Source organism: Staurois parvus, unplaced genomic scaffold (assembly GCF_062004578.1).
Source record: "Staurois parvus isolate SC_StPar_1 unplaced genomic scaffold, SC_StPar_1.0 ptg000151l, whole genome shotgun sequence".
In the NCBI taxonomy this organism is placed as follows: Eukaryota; Metazoa; Chordata; class Amphibia; order Anura; family Ranidae; genus Staurois; species Staurois parvus.
Window position 1 is genome coordinate 14,576,196 of NW_028317947.1, and position 25,368 is coordinate 14,601,563.

Here is a 25,368-nt window from a genome sequence, read left to right on the forward strand (position 1 = left end):
TGTTGTCATTGATGGGAAAATGAATTCCAGAGTTTATCAAGACATTTTGCAGGAAAACGTACAACCATCTGTCCGCCAACTGAAGCTCCGCAGAGGATGGGTGATGCAACAGGACAATGACCCAAAGCATACAAGTAATTTAACAAAACAATGGCTGCAACAGCACAGAATACGCCTTCTGGAGTGGCCCAGTCAGAGTCCTGACCTCAACCCGATTGAAATGCTGTGGCATAACCTTAAGAGAGCGATTCACACCAGACATCCCAAGAATATTGCTACACTGAAACAGTTTTGTGAAGAGGAGTGGTCCAAAATTACTCCAGATCGTTGTGCGGGTCTGATCTGCAACTACAGGAAACGTTTGGTTGAGGTTATTGCTGCCAAAGGAGGGTCAACCAGTTATTAAGTCCAAAGGTTCACATACTTTTTCCTCCCTGCACTGTGAATGTTTACATGTTATGTCCAATTAAACCATGGCAACATCTAATGTTTGTGTAGTATTATGTTCGGCAGACTTTGTTCTTCTATTGTTGTGACTTAGATGACGTTCAGAGCACATTTTATGCCCAATTCATGCAAAACTCCAAGTAATCCCAAGGGGTTCACATACTTTTTCTTGCAACTGTATATATAAAAAATATGCTGCTGCTGTCTTTTGTTTTTTTTGTAACCTGATATACAAAAGAGCTATACAAATAGCTATAAATTACTCAAATAATACAAACTGGCAGAGCTAGTGTTGATCTCAGTGCAGCTCTTCATAATGTTCCCAAAAAGCCTAGGGATGAGGGATGTCAATCACCGGGTCCTGCTATAAGTCGCTGATCACTATCATTACTAGTATAAAAAAAACACAACTAAAAATTCCAGTATATATTCCGCCATTTGTAGACGCTATAACTTGAATGTAAACCAATTAATTTACAATATTGGGATTTTTTTTTAGCAAAGACATGGAGCAGAATACATTTTGGCCTAAATTTATGACAAAATTTGATTTTTGAAAAAAAATTTTTTATTGAACATGTTTTATAGCAAAAAGTAAAAAAAGAATTTTTTTTTCCAAAATTATTGGTCTTTTTTTTGTTTACAGTGCAAAAAATAAAAACTGCAGAGGTGATCAAATACCACCAAAAGAAAGCTCTATTTGTGGGAAAAAAAGGACATAAATTTCATTTATGTACAGCGTTGCATGACCGCGCAATTGTCAGTTAAAGTATTGCAGCATCGTAACGCAAAAAATGGCCTGGTCAGGAAGTGTGATAAATCCTCTGGTGGGCAAATGGTTAAATAATTTTGCGAAGAATATTTATTACAGTCTGTAATAAAGTACCATCCCTGCAGCCCTTCCAGCAATCTGGGCGTTATGGCAGAGTGGCTAGACGGAAGCCTCTCTTCAGTGCAAAAGACATGAAAGCCCACTTGGAGTTTGCAAAAAAGCTTTTTTTGCAAACTCCGAGAGGGCTTTCATGTATTTTGCACTGAAGAAAGGCTTCCGTGTAGCCACTCTGCCATAATGCCCAGAGTGCTAGAGGGCTGCAGGGATGGTTGTCCTTCTGGAACTTTGTCCCATCTCCACACAGGATCTCTGGAGCTCAGAGTGACCATTGGGTTCTTGGTCACCTCTCTTACTACCGCCCTTCAATCCCGATTGCTCAGTTCAGCCAGGTTACAATCTCATGAAAGAGTCGTGGTTGTGCCAACTTCTTCCATTTAAGAATTATGGAGGCCACTGGGTTATTGGGAACTTTCAGTGCAGCAGACTTTTTTGTAGCATGCCCTAGATCTGTGCCTTGCAATAATCTGGTCTCTGAGCTCTGCAGGCAGTTCCTTTGACCTCATGGCTTTTGCTCTGACACAGCATGCATTGTCAGCTGTGAGGCCTTTTATAGAGAGGTGTGTCCCTTTCCAAATCATGTCCAATCATTTTTCATTTACCAGAAGTGGGCTCCAATCAAAATATATGTAGAAATATCTCAGCAATGATCAAGAGAAATGGGAGGCATCTGAGCTCGAGACAGGGGAGGCATCTGAGCTCGAGACAGGGGAGGCATCTGAGCTCGAGACAGGGGAGGCATCTGAGCTCGAGACAGGGGAGGCATCTGAGCTCGAGAAATGGGAGGCATCTGAGCTCGAGAAAAGGGAGGCATCTGAGCTCGAGAAAAGGGAGGCATCTGAGCTCGAGAAAAGGGAGGCATCTGAGCTCGAGAAATGGGAGGCATCTGAGCTCGAGAAATGGGAGGCATCTGAGCTCGAGAAATGGGAGGCATCTGAGCTCGAGAAATGGGAGGCATCTGAGCTCGAGAAATGGGAGGCATCTGAGCTCAAGAAATGGGAGGCATCTGAGCTCGAGAAATGGGAGGCATCTGAGCTCGAGAAATGGGAGGCATCTGAGCTCAAGAAATGGGAGGCATCTGAGCTCGAGAAATGGGAGGCATCTGAGCTCGAGAAATGGGAGGCATCTGAGCTAAATTTCAAGTGTTGTTGCAGAGGGTCTTAAAAAAGTAGGCCAATGTGATATATCGGTTTTTAAATTTTTTTAATAAATTCACAGACATTTCTAAAATTCTGTTTTCACTTTATCATTATGGGGTACTGAGTGCAGATTAATGAGAAAAAAAACCTGTAAACAACTCAGGTAGCAACATAGCAAAATTTAAAAAAGTGAAGGGGGTTTGAATACTTTCTGGAATGCACTAGAAGTATACACTGAACATAGTAAACCTACTTGTGTTCCTTACAGAATAGAAAAGCTTGGCTCTAAAGGGTGTGAATAAATCTAGTAAAATGTAGGAAAGGCAGGTTGAAATTCTTATGAACAATAAAACTATGAGAAAGTTGTACACACCTGAATGTTTTTCTCACAATCTGTCTGAAGATGGAGGGACAACTCACTCTCCAGGACAAACTTCTTGCCGCATTTGTCACAAATTTGCATTCTTCTATGTGTAACGTTCATGTGCTTTTCTAGATACCACCGCGTGTTGAAAACCCGTGGACATTTGTCACATGAAAGGGTCTCCTTCTCCTCTACTTTACCCTTGTCAGGGGATTTAGGTTCTTTGGGAGTCTTCTTCTTACGCTTAGGTGCATCTCCACTTTTAACCTGTTCATTCTGAGGGTTGGTGAGTGAAGTACAATCACTAACCATCATCTCAGTGTTCTCAGTTTTTTGGTCCTGGTTCATATGATCCATACTGGACTGGTTATCTACTGTGTGAGAATCGTTTTCTTCATCCTCCTGGCTGTCCTGGTCATCATCTCCAGAGTCACCTCCCTCCTCATCGCTACTGGTCTTCATGTGAGAAGGATCCTTGCCCACCCCTGTGTCTCCTTTGGAAACATTTAAGGTTTGGTTGTTAAGGTTCACCTCCACAATAATCTGTTCTCTCTTGTAATTCACATCATCCTCATCTTCTTCCTCATCATCATCGTCGTCATCCTCCGATTCCCCAGAATTCTGCCGTTCACCCTTAACTGGTGGCACCTCGCTGGCTGGCTTACTGTCCCTATAAAACGTCTGATGTTCTGGTTCCAGAAGATGAGGTTTGACTACTTTAGTGTCCATCATAACCGAAAAAGGTCCACCTGTCTCTCTTTTAAACTGCTTATTTGACAGATCAAGTTCTTGATTTGTACTATGGTAAAACGGAGGTGGGACAGCAACTCGTAAGGGATCGTCAAGACCCATACCGGAAACGTCTGGAGGGTGAATATCTAGCATTTTTTGGCAGGAGTTGGCTGCCTGAGCCATTGGGTCAGGCTGAAGATTTGAGGGACGCAACATTATCAAATGTTCACAAAATGAATGGAACGCTTATGGAAAGGCGTTGATAAGACACTTCTCCTAGAGTGCTTTCATTTAGGGCTTCCAGGGACCAAGGCCAATCTATACCTTGTAGCCAAAGGAGATCCTTGCCTGGAAAAAAAAAGAAAGAAAACAATTACATATAAAAGTGGTAATATTTTAAACAAAGTCTGTGCACCCTGGCTGGTTAGAGACAATCAGGAACACCCAGAGGCATTGATCAAATTTTTTACCAACTGAACAATTATGCTATAAGTCGCCTCTCACACGGAGCGGACGCTGCTATGCTCAGCAGGGGATCTGTCCACTGATCCCCTGCTGATCAGAGCAGAGCGGGCAGATGACCAGTCCATGTCCGCTCAGTTTCTGCAGAGCGGAACGGACCGAGCACACTCGGCTATGAGCGGCCAGGAGTAAAAGAAATGTGCTGTCAATATACACCTGACTACCCTCCGATCCGACGTGCTTAGACAGAGCGGAATGGATCCTCTTCCATTTTTTTTTTTATTTTTTATTAAAAGGTAGTACACCGTCACTCTACACATCTTTCTCCAATCTGTTCTCTTTTCTGACTTCTCTTTATCTCACACCTTTTACACGTCCTCACTAATCAACTAATCATATATTCCTGACGGAATAGAGCATCTACTCGCACACAGGGCGTCTGCTCGCACACAGGGCGTCTGCTCGCACACAGGGCGTCTGCTCGCACACAGGGCGTCTGCTCGCACACAGGGCGTCTCCTCGCACACAGGGCGTCTCCTCGCACACAGGGCGTCTCCTCGCACACAGGGCGTCTCCTCGCACACAGGGCGTCTCCTCGCACACAGGGCGTCTCCTCGCACACAGGGCGTCTACTCGCACACAGGGCGTCTACTCGCACACAGGGCGTCTACTCGCACACAGGGCGTCTACTCGCACACAGGGCGTCTACTCGCACACAGGTGTGACCATTTTTAAGTAACCTACACTTTCCAGATACGGACACACATGGCGTACACGCCTTCCGATGTTATTCTTGCCCTACACCCCACGGTCCCTTTCCTTGAGAACTCCCTACTCATTGGATCAGTGTTCATTATACTTATTTTATCTTACCTAATATAATCATATCTGCTGATATGTAATATTCATTTGCTATATTGTGCCATTTTGCCTCGAGATGCATCATACTTTAAACCTACAACATATGACCCGTCTGCGATACGGGAGGATATGTACCATGTCTATGCGCGGACTGTGAACCGTACCTGTAAATGACTTGATATGCCTTTCCTCTTTCAAAAAATACTTTTTGGAAAAAAAAAAAAAAGGCAGTATACAACTGCGTTTTCACCCACTGGTCTATAGGGGTGAATGAAAGGTTCAATCAGGTCTGGCTAAAAAACTGACAGGAGGAAATCATCAGACCCTTCATGTGAGAGGGGCCTAACAATGAATACACAACATACACACATCTTCACACTTCGATAAGGAAAGAAGCAATGTGTACACCACAGGAGCCCACCATAACCAATCTAAACATACTTGCTTTTGATCAGGGTGGATACAAATCAATGATTTTTAAAACAAAATAAAAAAATCTGATTTTTTTTATTTAAATCGGATTTTTTTAAATAAAATGCTTTTTGAGGAAAATATATTACCATCCAAAGGTTATTCCATCATGAAATAAAGATTAGTTTTTTAATTATGTAGAATAAGGCTGTATATGTTTAATTTTTTTGTAAATAAATTCCATGAATCCATTCACAATGTCATGCTCTTCCAGAGGTTTTTGTAAGATTATTGGGCGGTTTCTCTGCCTACAAGATATTATCACAGATGCTTGGTTATTTTTGCAGTTTTCAAAACTGAATTTGACTCAGCGGAGATCACATGCCTCTTCTTCACAGCAAAAATGTTATAACATGAACAGAGTTAAGAAAAAGACCTTCATCCTAACTTCTACAAACCTATGAATACAGAATCAACCCCTTCAGTGCTAAGTTTCAAGAAGTTCAGTGAATAGAATAGAAACAATATTTTTCTGGTTGTTTGGAGTGGAATAGATCTGCACAAGAAGAAAGTGAAACTAAGTGTGAGGAGGAAGGGGCTGATAGTCTAAGTTTCTGAAAATATATATATTTTGTTTAGCCAAATTAGTTACCAAACATGGATGTTTGTTTAACCTCCTTGGCGGTATGATTCCTTCCGATTTTTTGTGCTGAAAGCGGTACCATTTTTTTGCATGGAAATAGTTTTTTATTGTAGGCTGTAATTTTTAGGAAAATTTCCCCACAAATCATTATCACTCAATTCTGTAAGTGGTTCTGATTTACTATCGCTGTTCTCTAGCCGGTCTAAAACCGCTTTTGACGTAAAGGGACGCTTTTTGGACGCCATGGACTTTTCTAAGTTTCCAGGCAGAAAGAACAGACAAAATGCAGGCAGGGAACAGGACAAAGCACTAGGGACAATATGTATGTGAAATGGGATGAAACAGCAATGTTTTACTATTTAAAAATGAAAAAAAAAAAAAATGACATTTTTTAAATTTTTTAAATTTCCCGCCGCCGCCGGCGCCCGTACGTCCCGTCGTCACGGGGACCGGAACACAGAAGCCGGATGCCGGCATCGGCCGGGGACGCTGCAGGGGATACATCGTGGGAATGAAGGACAAGGTAAGTGCTGCAGGGACCCCCAGAGCAGCGCCGCATGGTAAGCCCGAGTGTAGCTCGGGGTTACCGCTTGTGGTATAGAAATTCTACCCCGAGCTACACTCGGGAAAACCACTAAGTAGGTTAAGCGAATAACAGATGCTGGAATGTTATTGTTTCAGTTGAATAAATCTATTTAAATTGTTATTATTAAGGTAATGATTATTTTTCTCCTTCCTAAGTACAACAGAAAAGTTGTCCAAATATGAATGATTAACCTATTAAACTGGGGATAAAAAAACTAATATGAAAAGTTATTATTCTAAAAATCTTCATCTACTTGCATATTAAAGTTATACCAGCAAGAATTAGTCTTTATGTAGAAAACTAGGATTTAAATCAAGCCTTACTGACTAGTGATTTAAATCGTGATTTAAATCGTGATTTAAATCAAATCCACCCTGGTTTTGATCTGCCTTTACATTGAAAAAAAGGATAACTACTGCTGCACTTCGCTTTACTAAGCTATAAATTCACAGCAGCTTGATGGGACTTAGCCATCAGGCAACTGTGATTGCTGTGTGAATGTAGCCCAACAAACTTGTTATTCAATTCCCCAGCATGCATATTCATGTTACCTATGTTTATTGTTGGTTTTATATTGGCTGAAATTCTTCTTTAGGCTGTAACCACACAGCATAAAGGTCTGCAGCCCAATTTCAAAGAAAAACGGCACAACCTGGATTTTAACAAACAAAGAGATATTACACACAACCTCCTTGTTTACAAAGGCAATGTAACTAGGGTAACTTTGCTTTATCCCATACAAGCTCATGAATAAAGCCTCCAAACATATCGGCTATGTATCGGCAATGGAACGAGGCAACATGGGTTTAACAGGACAAGAAAACAGACAATGTTCTTCACAGAAATTCAATATCAGCCTTCGTAGACATGACACAGGAGACCAACGGGCCAATCAAAGCAAGGCTAAGCATCTCGGGATGCAGATTCGGCTCTATGGACACCACAAGCTTACGTTGTACTCTCAGCCCCACCTGCACAGATAACAACAGGGACGTGTTCCTCAGCATAAAGGGACACTGTCAGCTGTGCACAAAGGAAGAGACTGACAGTGCTACGGGCAAACAGAAGCAACAATGAAGAACACTTCATATAAAGAAAGCAGCAATTGCATTCAATTAAAAAGCAAGTAGACAACAGCCTTTTCCAATGGAGCCCTGCAATATGGAATGAGCACCGCTGGTGATGCTTTTCCATACATAAATTCAGAGCCTCATCGAGCAACTGCCACTGGCAGGTTCTATAAGAAGTCTTTTTTCCTTGTTCAACAGAAATGTCTGTTTTCATGAGCTTCAAATAACATTTCTGACAGACAACTTCCTGTTTAGAGGTTATCCTCCAAAGGACACCAAATACTATGCAAGGCTCACATCAAAGACTACTCTCTGCTCACAAGAGGCCGACCATTCTCTCTACCACATTCAAGTCCTGGTTTTCACAGGACAAAGAACCATACTGATACGGGTCTTATGCAGCACCACCTGCTGGTGAAATCTGGTCTTGGGATGTGACCTGGTAGTTTAGTCTTTCCTTTGAGAACTGCATTTATTGTGGTCAAACTTCAGTCTGCTGAGCACGTCACACAGCAACAGCTTGGGGGACGTGGTGTTTGGAAGATGTGCAACTCTCTGCATTACTATTATTATTATTATACAGTATTTATAAAGCGCCAATAGTTGGCTCAGCGCTGTACATTACAATGGGGGACAGAACATGTGACAGAACAATACCAATACAATGCAAAACATGAGGGGATCGAGGGCCCTGCTCTTTGGAGCTTACAATCTAGGACGGAGGGGATGGTGGCACAGGAGGAGATAGCTGTGGGGGATGGGGTGGTAGGAAGAGTGGAGGAGGTCGGCAAGTTAGCAGGGGGTGGGGTAGGCTTCCCTGAAGAGATGGGTTTTCAGGGTGCGCCTAAAGGAGCGGAGAGTAGGTGATAATCTGATGGGTTGGGGCAGGGAGTTCCAGAGGATGGGTGACACCCTGGAGAAATCCTGGAGGCGGGCATGGGAGGAGGAGACCAGGGAACTAGAGAGAAGGAGGTCTTGTGTGGAGCGGAGTGTGCGTGCTGGGCGGTACTTGGATATTAGGTCAGAGATGTAGTTCGGGGCAGTATGGTGGACAGCTTTGTACGTCAGTGTTAGGATTTTGAATTTGATCCGTTGCGCAATCGGAACCCAGTGGAGGGATTGGCAGAGGGGGGTGGCGGAGATGGAGCGGTTGGAAAGGTGAATGAGTCTGGCAGCCGTATTCAGGATGGACTGAAGCGGGGATAGCCAGCGACGAGGCAGGCCAGTGAGGAGGGAGTTGCAGTAATCGAGTCGTGATATGATGAGGGAGTGGATGAGCTGTTTAGTGGTTTCTGGGGTTAGGAATGTGTGGATTTTGGCGATGTTGCGGAGGTGGAGTCTGCACGAGCTTGTTAAAGATTGGACTTGGGGCTGGAAGGATAGGTTGGAGTCCAGAATGACACCAAGTACTCTGGCCTGCGGGCGGGTTTGATGGTTACTACACTGCATGCTCCCAGCAAAAACAGCATTCCCAATCTTTTTTGGAATCCCTCTTTAAAGTGGCCACTCTGTGTCGGTCTGCAGCCTATGGGAGATGTGAAGCAAGTATCCCAGGAGGCTGCAGGACCAAGTACATGTCATTCTGGCTTAGGCCAAAACAGTGGCAGGGGGATGGGGGTTGAAAAAAAAAATATATATATGAAAGATAGGAAAGGAAAAAAATCTTCAATTTCTGCTTGCAGGTGGGCAAACCTTTTTTTTGGGATAGAGTAAGATAAGATTATAACCCTTCACTTCCTGTCCTGTGATTTACCTTCGTTTCCTGTCCTGTGATTTCCCTTCCGCTTCCTGTCCTGTGATTTCCCTTCCGCTTCCTGTCCTGTGATTTCCCTTCCGCTTCCTGTCCTGTGATTTCCCTTCCGCTTCCTGTCCTGTGATTTCCCTTTCGCTTCCTGTCCTGTGATTTCCCTTCCGCTTCCTGTCCTGTGATTTCCCTTCCGCTTCCTGTCCTGTGATTTCCCTTTCGCTTCCTGTCCTGTGATTTCCCTTTCGCTTCCTGTCCTGTGATTTCCCTTTCTCTTCCTGTCCTGTGATTTCCCTTTCGCTTCCTGCCCTGTGATTTCCCTTTCGCTTCCTGCCCTGTGATTTACCTTCCGCTTCCTGTCCTGTGATTTACCTTCCGCTTCCTGTCCTGTGATTTCCCTTTCGCTTCCTGTCCTGTGATTTCCCTTTCGCTTCCTGTCCTGTGATTTCCCTTTCGCTTCCTGTCCTGTGATTTCCCTTTCGCTTCCTGTCCTGTGATTTCCCTTCCGCTTCCTGTCCTGTGATTTCCCTTTCTCTTCCTGTCCTGTGATTTCCCTTCCGCTTCCTGTCCTGTGATTTCCCTTTCGCTTCCTGTCCTGTGATTTCCCTTTCGCTTCCTGTCCTGTGATTTACCTTCCGCTTCCTGTCCTGTGATTTACCTTCCGCTTCCTATCCTGTGGCCGAAACAGGAAGTGAGGAAATCCCTGCAAATCAAGGGAATTCCTTGTCACCAGAACTAGTGTCCTCACAGGAAGAATTGCCCTTTTACTTTTCCAGGGTGAACCCAAAATTGGGAGTTTCTTTACTTTCACTTTCGATGATAATAGTAAACAGGACAGAAAGAGAGGGTGAATCTCCCTAAGGCCTAGTTCACATCAATGCATGTTGCGATTAATGCGTTTTGCAGTGAATTTTTTTTTAACACTTTTTGATGCATTGTGCGGTTTGTGCCAATAGGAAAGTACTGAGTGTGATTTTACACTCTCTGGCACTCAACGCCACATCAAAGCAGTGCAGGAACCTTTTCAAAGTCGCAGCGACCTTTGAAAATGTTCCTGAACTACTTTGATGTGACTCGGATGCAACTTGAGAGCCAGAGAGTGTAAAATCACATCAAAGTCGCACTCAATACTTTCCTATTGGCAAAAAAACCCAGAAAAACGCATCAAAAATGCAAGTCTATTGCACCAAAAATGCTGCTGCGGGAAAAAAGTCCCCGAACCTTTCCAAAAACGCAGCAGCTGAAAATGCATAGATGTGAACATATCCCATAGGAAACCATGTTAAATGGATAGAAGTGCGTTTCTGCAAAAAATGGTGCGAACCGGGCCTAGCGGGGGGCAGAGACAGCAATAAAAATCTGACAGGTGTTCTAACCCTTCTCCACGTGGTCCAAAACGAAAGAAAAAGTGTAAGGGCTTGTTCACACTTGACTGTTTTTCCAACTCTTGCCAAACGCCCCTATAGCGTTTGACAAGCGTTGGTCCGGCGTTTGCGGATCGTTTTTAACGCGCCGCATGCGCGGTTTAGCGGTGGTTGCTAGGCGTTTGCCAAGCGTTAAAAACGCCTATAATGAAATTTGAATGGTGTTAACGCTCCGCAACCGCACCGCAAGCGCCGGCCGGGCGTTTGCAGAGCAGCACCATAGACTTGAATAGGAGGCTTCAACTCCTCCTGACTCGACCAGAGGCATCCTTTTGCCGCGACACTAACGCTCCCATGTGAACAGCACCATGTGCTGCAATGTGCAGAATTTTCCCAGGCGTTTAGGAAACGTAAAAACGCTTCCCAAACACCTGTCTGCTGCTTGCTAACAAGGCTAGTGTGAACGTAGCCTTAGTTCCACTTTAACGTCAATTCATGTCAGCCACCTCTGGAGCTCATAACCCTCCGCTGCCGATGACTCAGACTAGACATATCAGCCCTTTTATTCTGCCTTTCTTCACACCCCAAAAGCAGTCTATCCCCGAATTCCCTAAGCCACCATTCAAACAGAGTGATGTAACAGCGATAGAGGAAAGTAGTGCATGTCCTACTTAGTGAACCCATGGGGACAAAAGATTCTCATTTTTTAAACACAGTAAAAAAAAAAAAAAGCCCTGAATTTGTTTTCTACTACTGCTAGATGTTAGCCATCAACATAGAAAAAAATAATAGCTGGTTTTGCAGCAAGTACCTATTACAAGGACAAAGGGGGGGGAAAACCAAAACGCATTACTAATAGCATTGGGTGTATTGTCTAGTTTACACAGAATGTTTGCAAAGCTGCTTTCTCCACTCCTAGCAGAACAAAGGAGCGCATATGTACTCGCCCCTAGCCAGGATACAGGTCAAATGAACATTTAGCACGCTTAGCAGACATTCAGCTGGTGTATGCAGATCAGGTAAATTATACATCAACATGGCTCCAGGTGCTGCACTCCAACGTGCGCTCCATTATTGAAAATGTGATATACAATTATGCAAATATAGATATAATACACACATTAGAAGCAGAAGAGGGAAAAAAAAAAAGAATAATGAGTAAGTGATTGTAAATAAAAGTCTTCCTATTACAAAGGTTTTCAAGGACAGCAGAGTAGCTCAGCATATTTCATGTCATAGTACAGTACGCCTCTTACCAGCACACTTCGAATCAGGGTCACATTTTGATTTGAATCTGCCGATTTTTTTTTTGGGCAGAGATTGAGCCTAGGTTCACGCTACAGCGGTGCGGTAAATCCCATGTGATTCGCACAGGAACCGCATCGCATTCACATGCGATTTGTATGCGGTGCGATCAGAACCATACATTTTGTATGGCTCTATTCGCACCGCGCCAAAAATGAGCAGGACCCTTTTTTTGATCGCATGGGTATTCACACCTATGCGATCCGATTCTGTACACCGCGCTGCGTTTTGTGGACCGATGTCGGGGTGTTGTTAAGTTAACATACACACCCGCATCGGTTCATATGAACGTGGTGCGATTGTGATGCGGTGCAGAATTCGCTGCAAATTCAGTGTGAACCAGGGCTAAAAGGATGACCTTAGACACTAAGTGGTCTTATTTATATGTGTTTTCATCCAAGATTCATGCATTTTCCAAACCCAGTTCTGTGAATCTTGGGTGAAAACAATTATAAAGAGATCCCATAGACTCTCTCAATTTCAACATGCAATGTTGATTCCATATGCTACTGGTTATTGCTTTCACTCAATTAACAAGGAATGGAAGGGAAATCAATTTATACAGCACGGGAAAGAGATACTGCAATTTTTAAAGCAGAAAGTAGGAGGGTTTTACAAAGACATGCATGATAACATAGGTTCAACATATTATCAAAGCACATTGAACGGATGTTGCATTCATTTACAATGGTGCCCTAAATGGGGGTGCGTGCGCCCCCCATGCTTTACCCCTTCCTTGACTGACAGAAGAAGGAGCTGGTGGCTCTCAGGCACATTGCTGGATTGCAAGAGGAGCCAGGTAAGTTTCTTTTGGGGGGAAGGTGGGGGGATTGTTGCTGGGGGAGCTGATCATGGAAGTTTTTTTACCTTGTTCCTTTGCAACCACTGGGTCAGTTAAAAACCTACTGTACAAACTGTCCCATGCTGTACCTTAAAGTTGTTGAAAAGGAACAAGGTAAAAAAAACTTCCATGATCAGCTCCCCCAGCAACAATCCCCCCCCCAAAAGAAACGTACCTGGCTCCTCTTTCAATCCAGCAATGTGACTGTTTTGCTAATCAATCCAAGGATAAATACAGTGTTGATAAACAGCTGTCTAAATCAGATCCCACAGCCCTGACTATTGTGGCAACTGGGACATTTCGGATCTTATGTCACAAGTGACGATGCAATGCCGGACGCTGCAGGAACAGACATTACCACAATATCGTACATTAATAGCACAAAATCAGACATCGGTGCAGAATTTCAAATGACACAATGAGGTTGATTTGTGTGGAGTTGAGAATCTTCATGTGATAAATTGTGTGAACATTAACTTCATTGATCTAATCATTTGAAAAGCAATTTCTTCTTATTTCATCTGTAAATGATCGGATAATTTAAGTGAATATTTACAAAATTTGTGCGAAAATTCTGCGCTCCTTCAGTAATTTAGCCCCATTACCGGCTTCATGGAGATTGGGCTAGGAATGACTTGGTGTTCCTGCAGCGGACATTACCTGTTTTCCTCTCTATTTTCAAAGACTTGCCAATTCTTCTAACTTCAGAAGGTTGCAAAGACAAATCCAGCGAGTTTTATTTTCGTCGTCTTAAACAAACCCCTAGCATTAAGTGTAATTAGGCCCAGAAGACATAGTGCGAGTACCTGTGACAGAGGACTGGGAGGTGGGCATGTATCTCCTGGGTACGGACAAAATACACCCTTACTACACATGAAGAGCTGCTTTTAGAACTTTAAATTACAGTAATCACTAGAGGACATTCAATGAGGGTCCATTTACACTTTACCGCTCTTGCGCACTGTGTGTGCCACACCCGAATTTGCACTGCATTAAGCCGATGGGCATCTGGTGCTGCTATACTTGTCTGAGCAGATGCCTATCCGTGCTGCTTGGTGGTCCATGCTCATAAAATTTGAGGTGTTGTCTCCCCCTTATAATGAATGTGTGAGATTGGTTGGGAATCAAGGGAGAAGTGTGACCATCCTAAGAAGAAAGGTGTTACCGTTTTCCCCTTCCTTACGGGAATCCCATTAAAGCAGGTCATAGATGGACCGATTTCCTTTCCTGCAACCATGGGTTGATTTCCCATTGGGAGAACACAGTTATGACTGCTAGCCGGTACATTAGCCGCTAGCACTAATCGCATGTAAAACCCAACAGCCTGATGTACACAAGTTGATCGATCAACTTGGGTACCTTCAGCCTGCTCATTTATGGTTCGAATCTCAGCCCGGTCCCTGCTGAACCAGCTGAGATTCGAACCATCTATGGCTGGCTTTAGGCAATCTGTAGGCCTCCTAGGCTTGGTGTGGTTGGTACAAATACGGTTTCACAGACGCTAAAGAAGTGGGTATATGGGACCCAAGAAACGCACTGTGACAGATCGTTTAAAGAAGCAGCATGGTCGGCCAAAGCTTTTTTTTTTTCTTTGGCCCTACTATGGATCACAGGGGTGCAGTTCATGTTGTGAATCCACCCAGATAGATTCACAACATTAATTCCCTCATGTTTTGCATTGTATTGGTATTGTTCTGTCACATGTTCTGTCCCCCTCTGTAATGTACAGCGCTGAGCCAACTATTGGCGCTTTATAAATACTGTATAATAATAATAATAATTAATTCTCCTGCACTTGAGAAGACAACTGGCTACAAACACATCCTTATCAGCTTGGATAGCACACGCCTTGCTACCCTCATACGACTGGGGGAGTCTAGGAACACTGTCCCCATAAAGCAAGACAGAGGGCGCACAGGCCTAGTGCATGATGCTTAAAACATGCATTTATTATTAAAAAGTGGTAAGTAGTATACTCACAAGACAGCAATTTTCAAAAGCTCATCGTACAAAACAGCTCAATCCAATCCATGATTCATCGTGTTACCCGACAGGGCAGATAGGATCTCCAACAGGCTAACACGTTTCAAGAACAAGCCTCAGAAGCTAGTCCTGGAAATGAACCTCAAGTTCAAGTACACAATAAACACATTATATATGAGGATTCTAGCCTAAAAATCTAATTTCCATACTTATTATCATTATACAGGATTTATATAGCGCCGACAGTTTGCTCAGCACTTTACAATATAACGGGAGACAATACACCAACAATACAGATCAATACAAGAGGGATAGGAGATCCTCAGAGCTTACAATCTAGGAGGGAGGGGCTAGTGGTACAAAAGGTAGTATATAAAGGTAGGCATACTTCGGCAAATATTTAAAACGCAGCCAAACACAAGGGCATATGTGATGAAATCGTGGCACAGGACGGAGCCTGGATAACACCTAGTTTTATAAATATGCCACTGAGCTTAGAACCTTCTGAATATCTACTCATACAGCCTTATTAAAATGTTACGGAGATACAAGAGTCAATCTGAAACTTCAGGAACTCAGATCATCATCCCTGTTTAACTGACTTCTGTTGAAAGGAAAATGTTCTATTGATCAGCGGCTGAAGTCAATTAGCTACAGCCACTGATCGGTTTATTCTGACACTGGCAGAAGAATAGGTGACAGTGTCAGACTCAAGAGTTGCGGAAAATCACTTGTGTATGATGGTGGGCTTGATGGTGGCATGGTTGGACGTGATGGAGAAGTCGGGGGGGGGGTACGCAGGCTGGGGGGGGAAGACTAGGAGCTCGGTTTTGGGGAGGTTCAGTTTAAGGAAGTGGAGCGACATCCAATCTGATACGTCGTTCAGTAGGCTGGTGATTCGGGCAGAGACTGAAGGGGTGAGATGAGGGGTCAAGAGATAGATTTGCGTGTCGTCGGCATAAAGGTGGTAGTTGAAGCCGTGAGAGTGTATGAGTTGGCCAAGGGAGGAAGTGTAGATGGAGAAGAGAAGGGGCCTGAGGACAGAGCCTTGGGGGACCCCAACAGAGAGGGGGAGTGGGAGGGAGGTGGTATTGTTATAGGTAACAACTGACATGAATATGGCTGCCTGCATGGGAATACAGGGAACACCTGTGTATCCTGTGCAGGTAAACATGGCCCTACATATGGGTATACGTTTAAGTACGGTCGTGGAAACGAGGCCGAACGTAAAAAAGGCCAAAAAATCAGTGTTTAGGCTACTTCCTTCAAGTTTAAGAGTTAAATGCCTTTATGCCGTGGCAGTGAATCTGTGTTTCTCTGTGTGGGACAGGGCCGCTCTACTGATGAGGTGTGAAGGAACCTCACACTTTTTATAGGTGACGGTGTCACACTGAAGAGTTGAGGAAAACCACTTGTGTATGACACAATCTAGAATTCTTCAAATGTGCACAGATATTAAACTGTAACCATGGGAAGACTCATGTAAATGCCTGTGTTAGGCAAACAATGTAAATGCACTTTTACACAAGTAATAACCTTAACCCCAGTTGAAGACAGGAAAAAAAAAACCTTCCACAGATATCTGCTTGTCCTTGTATGACTGGAACGAGTCCCGATCCATACCCAAAGACAAGGCCAGTGCATGCCCACACCTTCTACCCCTTCACTCTTCTCCATAGGACAATGAAGGACAGTAGAACTGCAAGTGACCCTGGAAGATTTTCCAGCAAGCTGGAATATCTGTCTGTGAAATAATGAATGCCCGCGATTGCATGGAGAGCTCATTATTGTCTCTATTCAGTATAAAAATTCCATCTTAATCTCAAACAATAGTTCAAACTAAAAGGCATTACTTGTTGTGCCATCTTTGCTCAATGTAACAACTGCATCAATGACTAAACAACATGTCAACAATTCAACAGGAAAACAGTGCCAAATATCACAGGGCCTTTCTTGTAATACATTCAAAGAGCTGCAAAACCTAGGAGCCGTGGGACATATTTAAGGCCTTCTGTACACTATGCCAGGGCTTAAAATTTCAAGTCCTGAGCTACTAGCCAGGCCTTAAGAGTTACTCGCCACCAACACACACACACAAACAGAGACACCTGTACACACACACAGACATATACATACACACACAGACACATGTACACACACACACACACAGACACATGTACACACACGCACACACATACAGACACATGTATACACACACAGGCACGTACAGACACGCATGCACACAGATACATGTACATACACATGCACAGACACATGTACATACAAACACAGACACGTACACACAGACACATGTTCGTACATACAAACACACACATGTACATGCACAGACACTTGTGCATACACACAGACACGTACAATTGTACATGCATACTCAAACACACGTACACACACACCACCCCACCCATAAAAAGTTGCAGTACTTCGTTGTTCACTCACAGAGCCGGGTACTGCACTCTAGGGGGAGGCAGAGAGCACAGTACACACTCCTTCCTTTGCTTTCACTGCTCTCAGCTATTGAGCAGTCTGACGGCTTCCAGTACCAATGACAGATCCGGCCTGAGCTCCGAGCCTGCTCAGCAAGACGGCCCTGGGGGACACATTTGCCCCCACCATAATTTCCACTCGCCATTGGTGAGCAGGCGAGTGGAAATTTCAAGCCCTGCACTACGCATTTAGCCCATATGCATGAAAATCAAGTGTCTAGGTGCAGGTGGAAGACACAGGGCACCCCGTCCAGCCCTGCTGCCAGCAGACTGAAAGACTCTACAAGAGTTTGACCGCTGTTGTGTCTGGACCACCACGTGGTACCGACTTTTAGGGCAGTATGTACTTGGGGACGAATGCCCAAAGCGTAGACTGCTTGTGCTCTGGGGGAATTTGTCCCAGAAGATGCAGCTTCCTGTATGTACTCGGGGACGAATGCCCAAAGCGTAGACTGCTTGTGTTCTGGGGGAATTTGTCCCAGAGGATGCAGCTTCCTGTATCTACTCGGGATGAATGCCCAAAGAGTAGACTGCTTGTGCTCTGGGGGAATTTGTCCCAGAAGATGCAGCTTCCTGTATGTACTCGGGGACGAATGCCCAAAGCGTAGACTGCTTGTGTTCTGGGGGAATTTGTCCCAGAGGATGCAGCTTCCTGTATCTACTCGGGATGAATGCCCAAAGAGTAGACTGCTTGTGCTCTGGGGGAATTTGTCCCAGAGGATGCAGCTTCCTGTATGTTCTCGGGGACGAATGCCCAAAGAGTAGACTGCTTGTGCTCTGGGGGAATTTGTCCCAGAGGATGCAGCTTCCTGTATGTACTCGGGGACGAATGCCAAAAGCGTACACTGCTTGTGTTCTGGGGGAATTTGTCCCAGAGGATGCAGCTTCCTGTATGTACTGGGGGATGAATGCCCAAAGAGTAGACTGCTTGTGCTCTGGGGGAATTTGTCCCAGAAGATGCAGCTTCCTGTATGTACTCGGGGAAGAATGCCCAAAGAGTAGACTGCTTGTGCTCTGGGGGAATTTGTCCCAGAGGATGCAGCTTCCTGTATGTAGCATAGGCTAAAACAGAGAATTTTCGGACACACAGAGGTGACATTTGGAAAATCTGTTTCAGCCAAGCTGGCCCAAAGTAACTGTTTACAACTAATCTCAATATTGGCGTTCTTTAAAATAATGGTGATGTCAAGGCTCAGATGCAGCATGGTGCTGCTGCTCAATCTGCTCCCTGGCATCCATGCAGTGGACCCTGCAGTCACATCAGAAGAGTGGGGGTCACTATCTGCTAGGCACCACTCACTTCAGCAACAGGATGACGGTGCCAAGCAGATGAAAGCTTTTTACTGCACATAAAGGATGTTGGGAGGACTGGTTTTATTCCTACAAAGGATACTACATCCACCGAAGTAATTAAATCTACTATGCAGTATTAGCAAAAACAAAAACCCTGAGTGGAGACAAACTGAGCTTACTTCAAATGATAAACCTGTAGGCCAAACGTTACTTCCCGAAATCCTGGTCAGAAAACTTCTATTCAGTGACATCTGCTGCACCCTTCACAGAATCCAGGATGTGAGTTCTGTCAGGTGCACCCCAAACATCTAAGGAAAGAGCGCTCTCCCTCACTCACAACCGTGCATGCGCAGTCTGCTCCCCTCACATCAGTAGCAGCTGGGCTGTTGTGACAGGGCGAGGGAGAAAACGCTGCAATGTGCAGTGTTGTGAGACAGAGGGAGATTGTTTGTCAGAAAGATGGAGAATGGTCATCCTTTAGATTCTTGGGTAGCAATTATCCTTTAAAGCAGGGGTCCCCAAATTGTGCCCCTTTGCTTGCCTTTATCAGGCCCTTGGAGCACTACTCCTTCCACGGATACAAGGCGCTATTCCTCCCGCTGACACCAACGACGGGGCGCTAGTCCTCCCGCTGACACCAACGACGGGGCGCTAGTCCTCCCGCTGACACCAATGACGGGGCGCTAGTCCTCCCGCTGACACCAACGACGGGGCGCTAGTCCTCCCGCTGACACCAACGACGGGGCGCTAGTCCTCCCGCTGACACCAACGACGGGGCGCTAGTCCTCCCGCTGACACCAACGACGGGGCACAAGTCCTCCCGCTGACACCAACGACGGAGCACTATTTCTCCCGCTGACACCAACGACGGAGCACTATTCCTCCCGCTGACACTGACACCAACAATGGAGCACTATTCCTCCCATTGACACCAACGACGGAGCACTATTCCTCCCATGACACCAACAATGGAGCACTATTCCTCCCGCTGACACCAACGATGGAGTACTATTCTTCCCACTGACACCAATGATGGAGCACTATTCCTCCCACTGACACCAGAGACAGGGAACAAATTGTCCCACTTACACCAATTATGGGGCACAATTCCTCCTACTGACACCAATAACGTAATTTATTTTTTATCCCAACTGACCACCAAACCTATGTCATTGTTTACTCTCATCAATGCAAGAGCATTTTCTATTCCCACTGGCCACAGTCCGGCCCACCCAATATTTGAAGGTCAGTAAACTGGCCCTTTGTTTTAAATGCCTAAGGACCCCTACTTTAAAGTAAGCTTGATCTTCCTCCAATGAAAATTTTATTTTTTTTGTAAATACTGTGGTCCCTTTATTGCATAGTACCTTGTACTACAAATGAACTTGCCCCTTCCTATGGCACAGAACACTGAATAAAAGGAGGACGGTCTATTTAGAGAACCATGTACTGAGAGGAGTATAGATTCTGATCTCTAAGAATACTAATTGCCTGGCAGTCTGCAGCTCCAGTACTTTCCGAATCACTGACCTGGAACAAGCACACACCTCACTACATTTGTTTTTTGAGTTTTGGATAGAGTGGAGAGGGATTATAGCGCCTGTCAGTTTTCATAGCTGTGTCCCTGTTAGGGAGATTCTCCCTAATATTCCCAAATTTTCGGTTGTCTTCAGAAAAGTAATAGAGAGGAAATTTTCCAATGGGGACACCAGTTCAAGTGACCTGGGGGTCCCCAAGGAATTCCCTTAATTTGCCAGGATTTCCTCCCACTTCCTGTTTGGCTATGGAACAGGAAGTGAAGGGAAATCTCCACAATGGGACACAGATGTGTAAAAAAATCTGACAGGGGTATTAAACCTCCCATGCTCCATCCAAAATGATAATCTGGTATGCATATTGTCTCAGGTCAGTGCCACCAAGTACAAAAGCAATTAGATGACATCCACAAAGCTAGCTTTCGAAATAGAAATGTCCAGAAAAGAAGGTACAGCAAGTCCTCCTTTTTGCTGTTACATTCTCAGCATACAATTTGGAAAGCATGGGTTGAACTGTGCAGACTCTCTGACCTGCTCAGGGTTGCATATAATATTCCTAGATTGTAAGCTCCCAGGATCAGGACCCTCCTATCCCTCTTGTATTGAACTGTATTGTCTCCTGTTATATTGTAAAGTGCTGAGCAAACTGTTGGCGCGATATAAATCCTGTATAATAATAATAAATCTTAGATTGTAAGCTCCCAGGAACAGGCCCTCCTAACCCTCTTGTATTGAACTGTATTGTCTCCCTTTATATTGTAAAGTGCTGAGCAAACTGTTGGCGCTGTATAAATCCTGTATAATAATAATAAATCTTAGATTGTAAGCTCCAAGGATCAGGCCCTCCTTTCCCTCTTGTATTGAACTGTATTGTAGCTGTATTGTCTCCCGTTATATTGTAAAGTGCTGAGCAAACTGTTGGCGCTATATAAATCCTGTATAATGATAATAATAATAAATCTTAGATTGTAAGCTCCAAGGATCAGGCCCTCCTTTCCCTCTTGTATTGATCTGTATTGTTGCTGTATTGTCTCCCTTTATATTGTAAAGCGCTGAGCAAACTGTTGGCTCTATATAAATCCTGTATAATAATAATAATACAATTCCATCCTAAATCACATTTTATTGTGCAGGCTGGTGTCTATTTTTGCTGGGTGGTGCGATCTGCTGTTTCAGCACATTGCACTGGTTTCATTTTTTTTTTTCTTTTAACTTTATTGAGAGTGTACACAGTAAAGCTGGTAGGATTGACTGGCTGAATTTCCTCCATCCATCTCTTTTGTGTGGATAGAGGATTCTGTTTGAGTTCACCGCTAACCATCTCTGGCCAGCTTAACGCTCCATTTAAGTCTCTGCACTGTAGTGCATTGTGTTGTGGTGACCTGCAATGCAATCCAATGCGCAGCAGAAAAACAAAGCATCCTAGATTGTAAGCTCCAAGGATCAGGCCCTCAAATCCCTCTTCTATTGAACTGTATTGTTGCTGTATTGTCTCCCTTTATATTGTAAAGCACTGAGCAAACTGTTGGCGTATATAAATCCTGTATAATAATATTTGCATGTTTTTGTACCACATATCACACAAGAGTTATGGGGTGGAGAGTGTTACAGAGAGTGGAATTGTTTTTTATATTGGGCAGCACAGCGGCTAAATGGTTAGCACTTCCGCCTGGCCGTACTAGGGTCGTTGGTTCGAATCCCAGCCACGGCACCTCCTGCCTGGAGTTTGCATGTTCTCCCTGTGCCTGTGTGGGTTTCCTCCGGGTACTCCGGTTTCCTCCCACACTCCAAAGACATGCTGGTAGGTTAACTGGATCCTGTCTAAATTGGCCCTTGTATAGGGGACCTTAGATTGTACGCCCCTTGAGGGTTAGGGACTGATGTGAATGTACAATATATATGTAAAGCGCTGCGTAAATTGATGGCTCTATATAAGTACCTGTAATAAATAAATAAATATGCCCTTGCGATGACTGGCATTGGTCAGTTGCAGAAAATCATCAGTAAACACAGTGTGAACAGGCCCTTAACATACTATAGACACTTCATGAACCCCCAAAAAGCTCACCACGACCCACTCCCCCCTTCCCCACAATCCTTCTTTATGAAAGCACCATGCATGATGGTGCCACCTGTGACAACATGTGCCTATGCACAAGAACTAGTGGACACAACCTCCGTCCAGGGCTACAAATCCCAAGATGCACTGCATTACTCTCAGCAGAAAAGCCTCGACTCCTATTCCTACTGTTCATTCCCTAACAGCAAGAGAGTGCATCTTCAGGTGACAGAGCTGCCACCGCATACATGGCAGCATTGTCATCAGGACCAGGAGACAAGTCTCAGACTTCCATGAGGCTCTTTTGTGCAGACGCAACCAGTGGGAGAGGACTTGTGGTTCTGGATGAAGGCTGCGGCGTAAGATCTCAGTAAGTATGTATCTACGAGGGGGGGGGGATCCGTTAGGTCAATGAAAGGGCAAATAAAAAAAAAAAATAAGTGACCCTCTGTCTGCTGTGTGTCCCCACTGGGGAAATTCACCCCTCTATTTGCACTGGTGACCACTGTTAGGCCTCGTTCACACAGGGCATACTAAAGTGTACGTACACTGCGTGCGTTCGGGGACATGCACTAGCAGCCACATAGATGTCAGACAGAAAGCAGTGGCGGTGTTTGTGCTGCTGGTACGAAACGGTCTGCATGGAACACCCGTGTATCCCCATGCAAGTAAACACGGCCCTCCAACGGTCTACCTTTGTGTGAACAAGGCCTCTGTGAGAAGGAAATTGATGGGAAATCCAAAATGTTAGAGGTCTTCCCCGAACAAGAGGTAAGGGTGAAACTTGCCTGTTCCAACTGTCTAATGCCCCGTACACAGGATAAGAAATCCGTCCAAAAAATTCCCACCAATCGAACAATTTTCTCTTCGTTGATGAGCTGGATGTTTTCACTGATAACGATATTGTGAATGAAAAAATACAGTTGAACAACAGTGAAAAATTCTGTTGTTTCGCATACGAACGACTGATTTTCTAGGCGGTGGTATGACGGTCGTACGAAAAAAATCTATCAAGCGCTATCACGCATGAGCGGAAACAGAAGATGACCCGGATGTTTATGTCCAAGGAATCTTCGTAAACACAAACAAAAAATCCAAATGTTAAAAGTAGATTGGCCTAATGAGATAATGAAACCAGAATTCTGCAGATTATATTTTATGTATCACTATTTATGTATATAGGTATTATACTCATTGCTGGTAATTGTGTATATCGCTAGTTCTGGGTGTGGCTACAAGGTCACACGCACACCGCATCACTTCCACTTCTACGGAAGACGTCAACACTACGTATTGACCGACAAACTATTTTTTTTAGATTGGTGAATGTGGGCCACGATTTCGACCAATGAGCAAACGCCTCTCGGTCGTCGGATGACCGATCGGTTGATTTTCTAATCATGTATTCCCACCTTTAGGGTCCGTTCACACTGTATGCAGCAGGGCATTGTTCTGCACAAGAAAAAATCACTGCTGGGACACACAATAAATGTGCCCGTATCACAACACAATGCAGCAGTGACGTGCGGTGCGTGCAGTTTTCCAGACCTCACCACGGCCACCCCGACGCCCCAACTCGCCGGAGGGGGTCGGGGGGCGAGAGCAGGTACGTGCTGTCTCCTGTCCCCCAGGGTGCATGCTCACTGCACGGCAGCCTGCCCAGGGAGGATCGCAGCCGGACGCTCCGGTCTTCACTCCCGGCTGCCCAGAGCCTCTCAGCCGGCTCTCCGACCCTCGGCTCCCCTGCCTGTCTACCTGACAGCACCTTGCGCCTCCTCACGTGTCTTCCCACCGAAGGAAACACCTGAACTGAGGTCGGAGGGGAGTGGAGAACTTTTATTTTGGGTGGAGGTGTTTCCTCAGGTGGGGAGGAGCCAAGGTCTCTCAAGGTGCTGTCCTGAAAGACGAAAGGGGAAATGATTGTTTTCTATGTGCCCGTATCACAACGCAATGCAGCAGTGACGTGCGGTGCGTGCAGGCAGGCAGGCTACATTGTTTTCGCAGTTTGACCAATGAAAGGGCACACAGAAAATGCTTGTTTTCCACAGTAGTGACGTGCGGTGCGTGCAGGAATGCTACATTCTTTCCCAGTTTGACCAATGCAAGGGCATACAAAAAATGATTCAAAATGTTAGAGGTCTTCCCTGAACAAGAGGTAAGGGTGAAACTTGCCTGTTCTAACGGTCTAATGCCCCGTACACACAGCCCTCCCAGGGTCTACGCTTGTGTGAACAAGGCCTCAGTGAGAAGGAAATTGATGGGAAATCCAAAATGTTAGAGGTCTTCCCCGAACAAGAGGTAAGGGTGAAACTTGCCTTGCAATTTGACCAATGAAAGAGCACAGAAAATGATTGTTTTCTATGTGCCCGTATCACAACACAATGCAGCAGTGACGTGCGGTGCGTGCAGGCATCCTACATTTTTTCCCAGTTTGCAGCTGTCGGCTTTGGTGCATAAACTTTACTGTCATTTTGTGTTAGGAGAAAAAATGAAATACAGCAAGCCTCCATTCACACTTCAGTGTAGCTGATCCAGGCGATTTCTAGGCTTTTTATTGTGTTCAGTACAAGAACTTGTTTAGGGCTGGATCGTCCGTTTTTGGCCCCATAGACTTTTATTATGGGAGTACCTGAAAATCAAGTTTTCATGCGATCCCATCAACGTCTATGGCACCAAAACGCTTTAATCTGCCAGAAAAAAAAAAAAGTAAAAAAAAAAAAAACCACAAACAACAAGCGCTGAGCTACAAGTGACTCAAATGGCCTAATTTAAAGAGGAACTCTAGAAAGAAAAATAAGCATTGACAATCTGCTGGCAAATAGGGAGTTAAGTCCAGGTTGGTGTCTGCTGCCTCCCGGATCTCTGTAATTTGTTATCAATTTACCGGTTCACTGAGGGTCGATAGCATAGCTTTCACTCTACTCCGGAGGCTTCACTGAGGGCCGATAGCATAGATTTCACTCTACTCCGGGGGCTTCACTGAGGGTCGATAGCATAGATTTCACTCTACTCCGGGGGCTTCACTGAGGGCCGATAGCATAGCTTTCACTCTACTCCGAGGGCTTCACTGAGGGCCGATAGCATAGATTTCACTCTACTCCGAGGGCTTCACCGAGGGCCGATAGCATAGCTTTCA

The 25,368-nt window shown here is 44.8% G+C and overlaps 1 protein-coding gene across 1 annotated transcript in view; it reads right to left on the reverse strand.

The window, feature by feature from the left end:
* Positions 1-25,368, reverse strand: part of ZNF652 (zinc finger protein 652) — a 75,508-nt gene that overhangs the window by 41,654 nt on the left and 8,486 nt on the right. The window contains exon 2 of the mRNA XM_089674487.1: positions 2,849-3,919. Within this exon, the coding sequence (XP_089530613.1) occupies positions 2,849-3,787 (939 nt within the window). The 5' untranslated portion in view covers positions 3,788-3,919. The remainder of the gene's footprint in view (positions 1-2,848; positions 3,920-25,368) is intronic.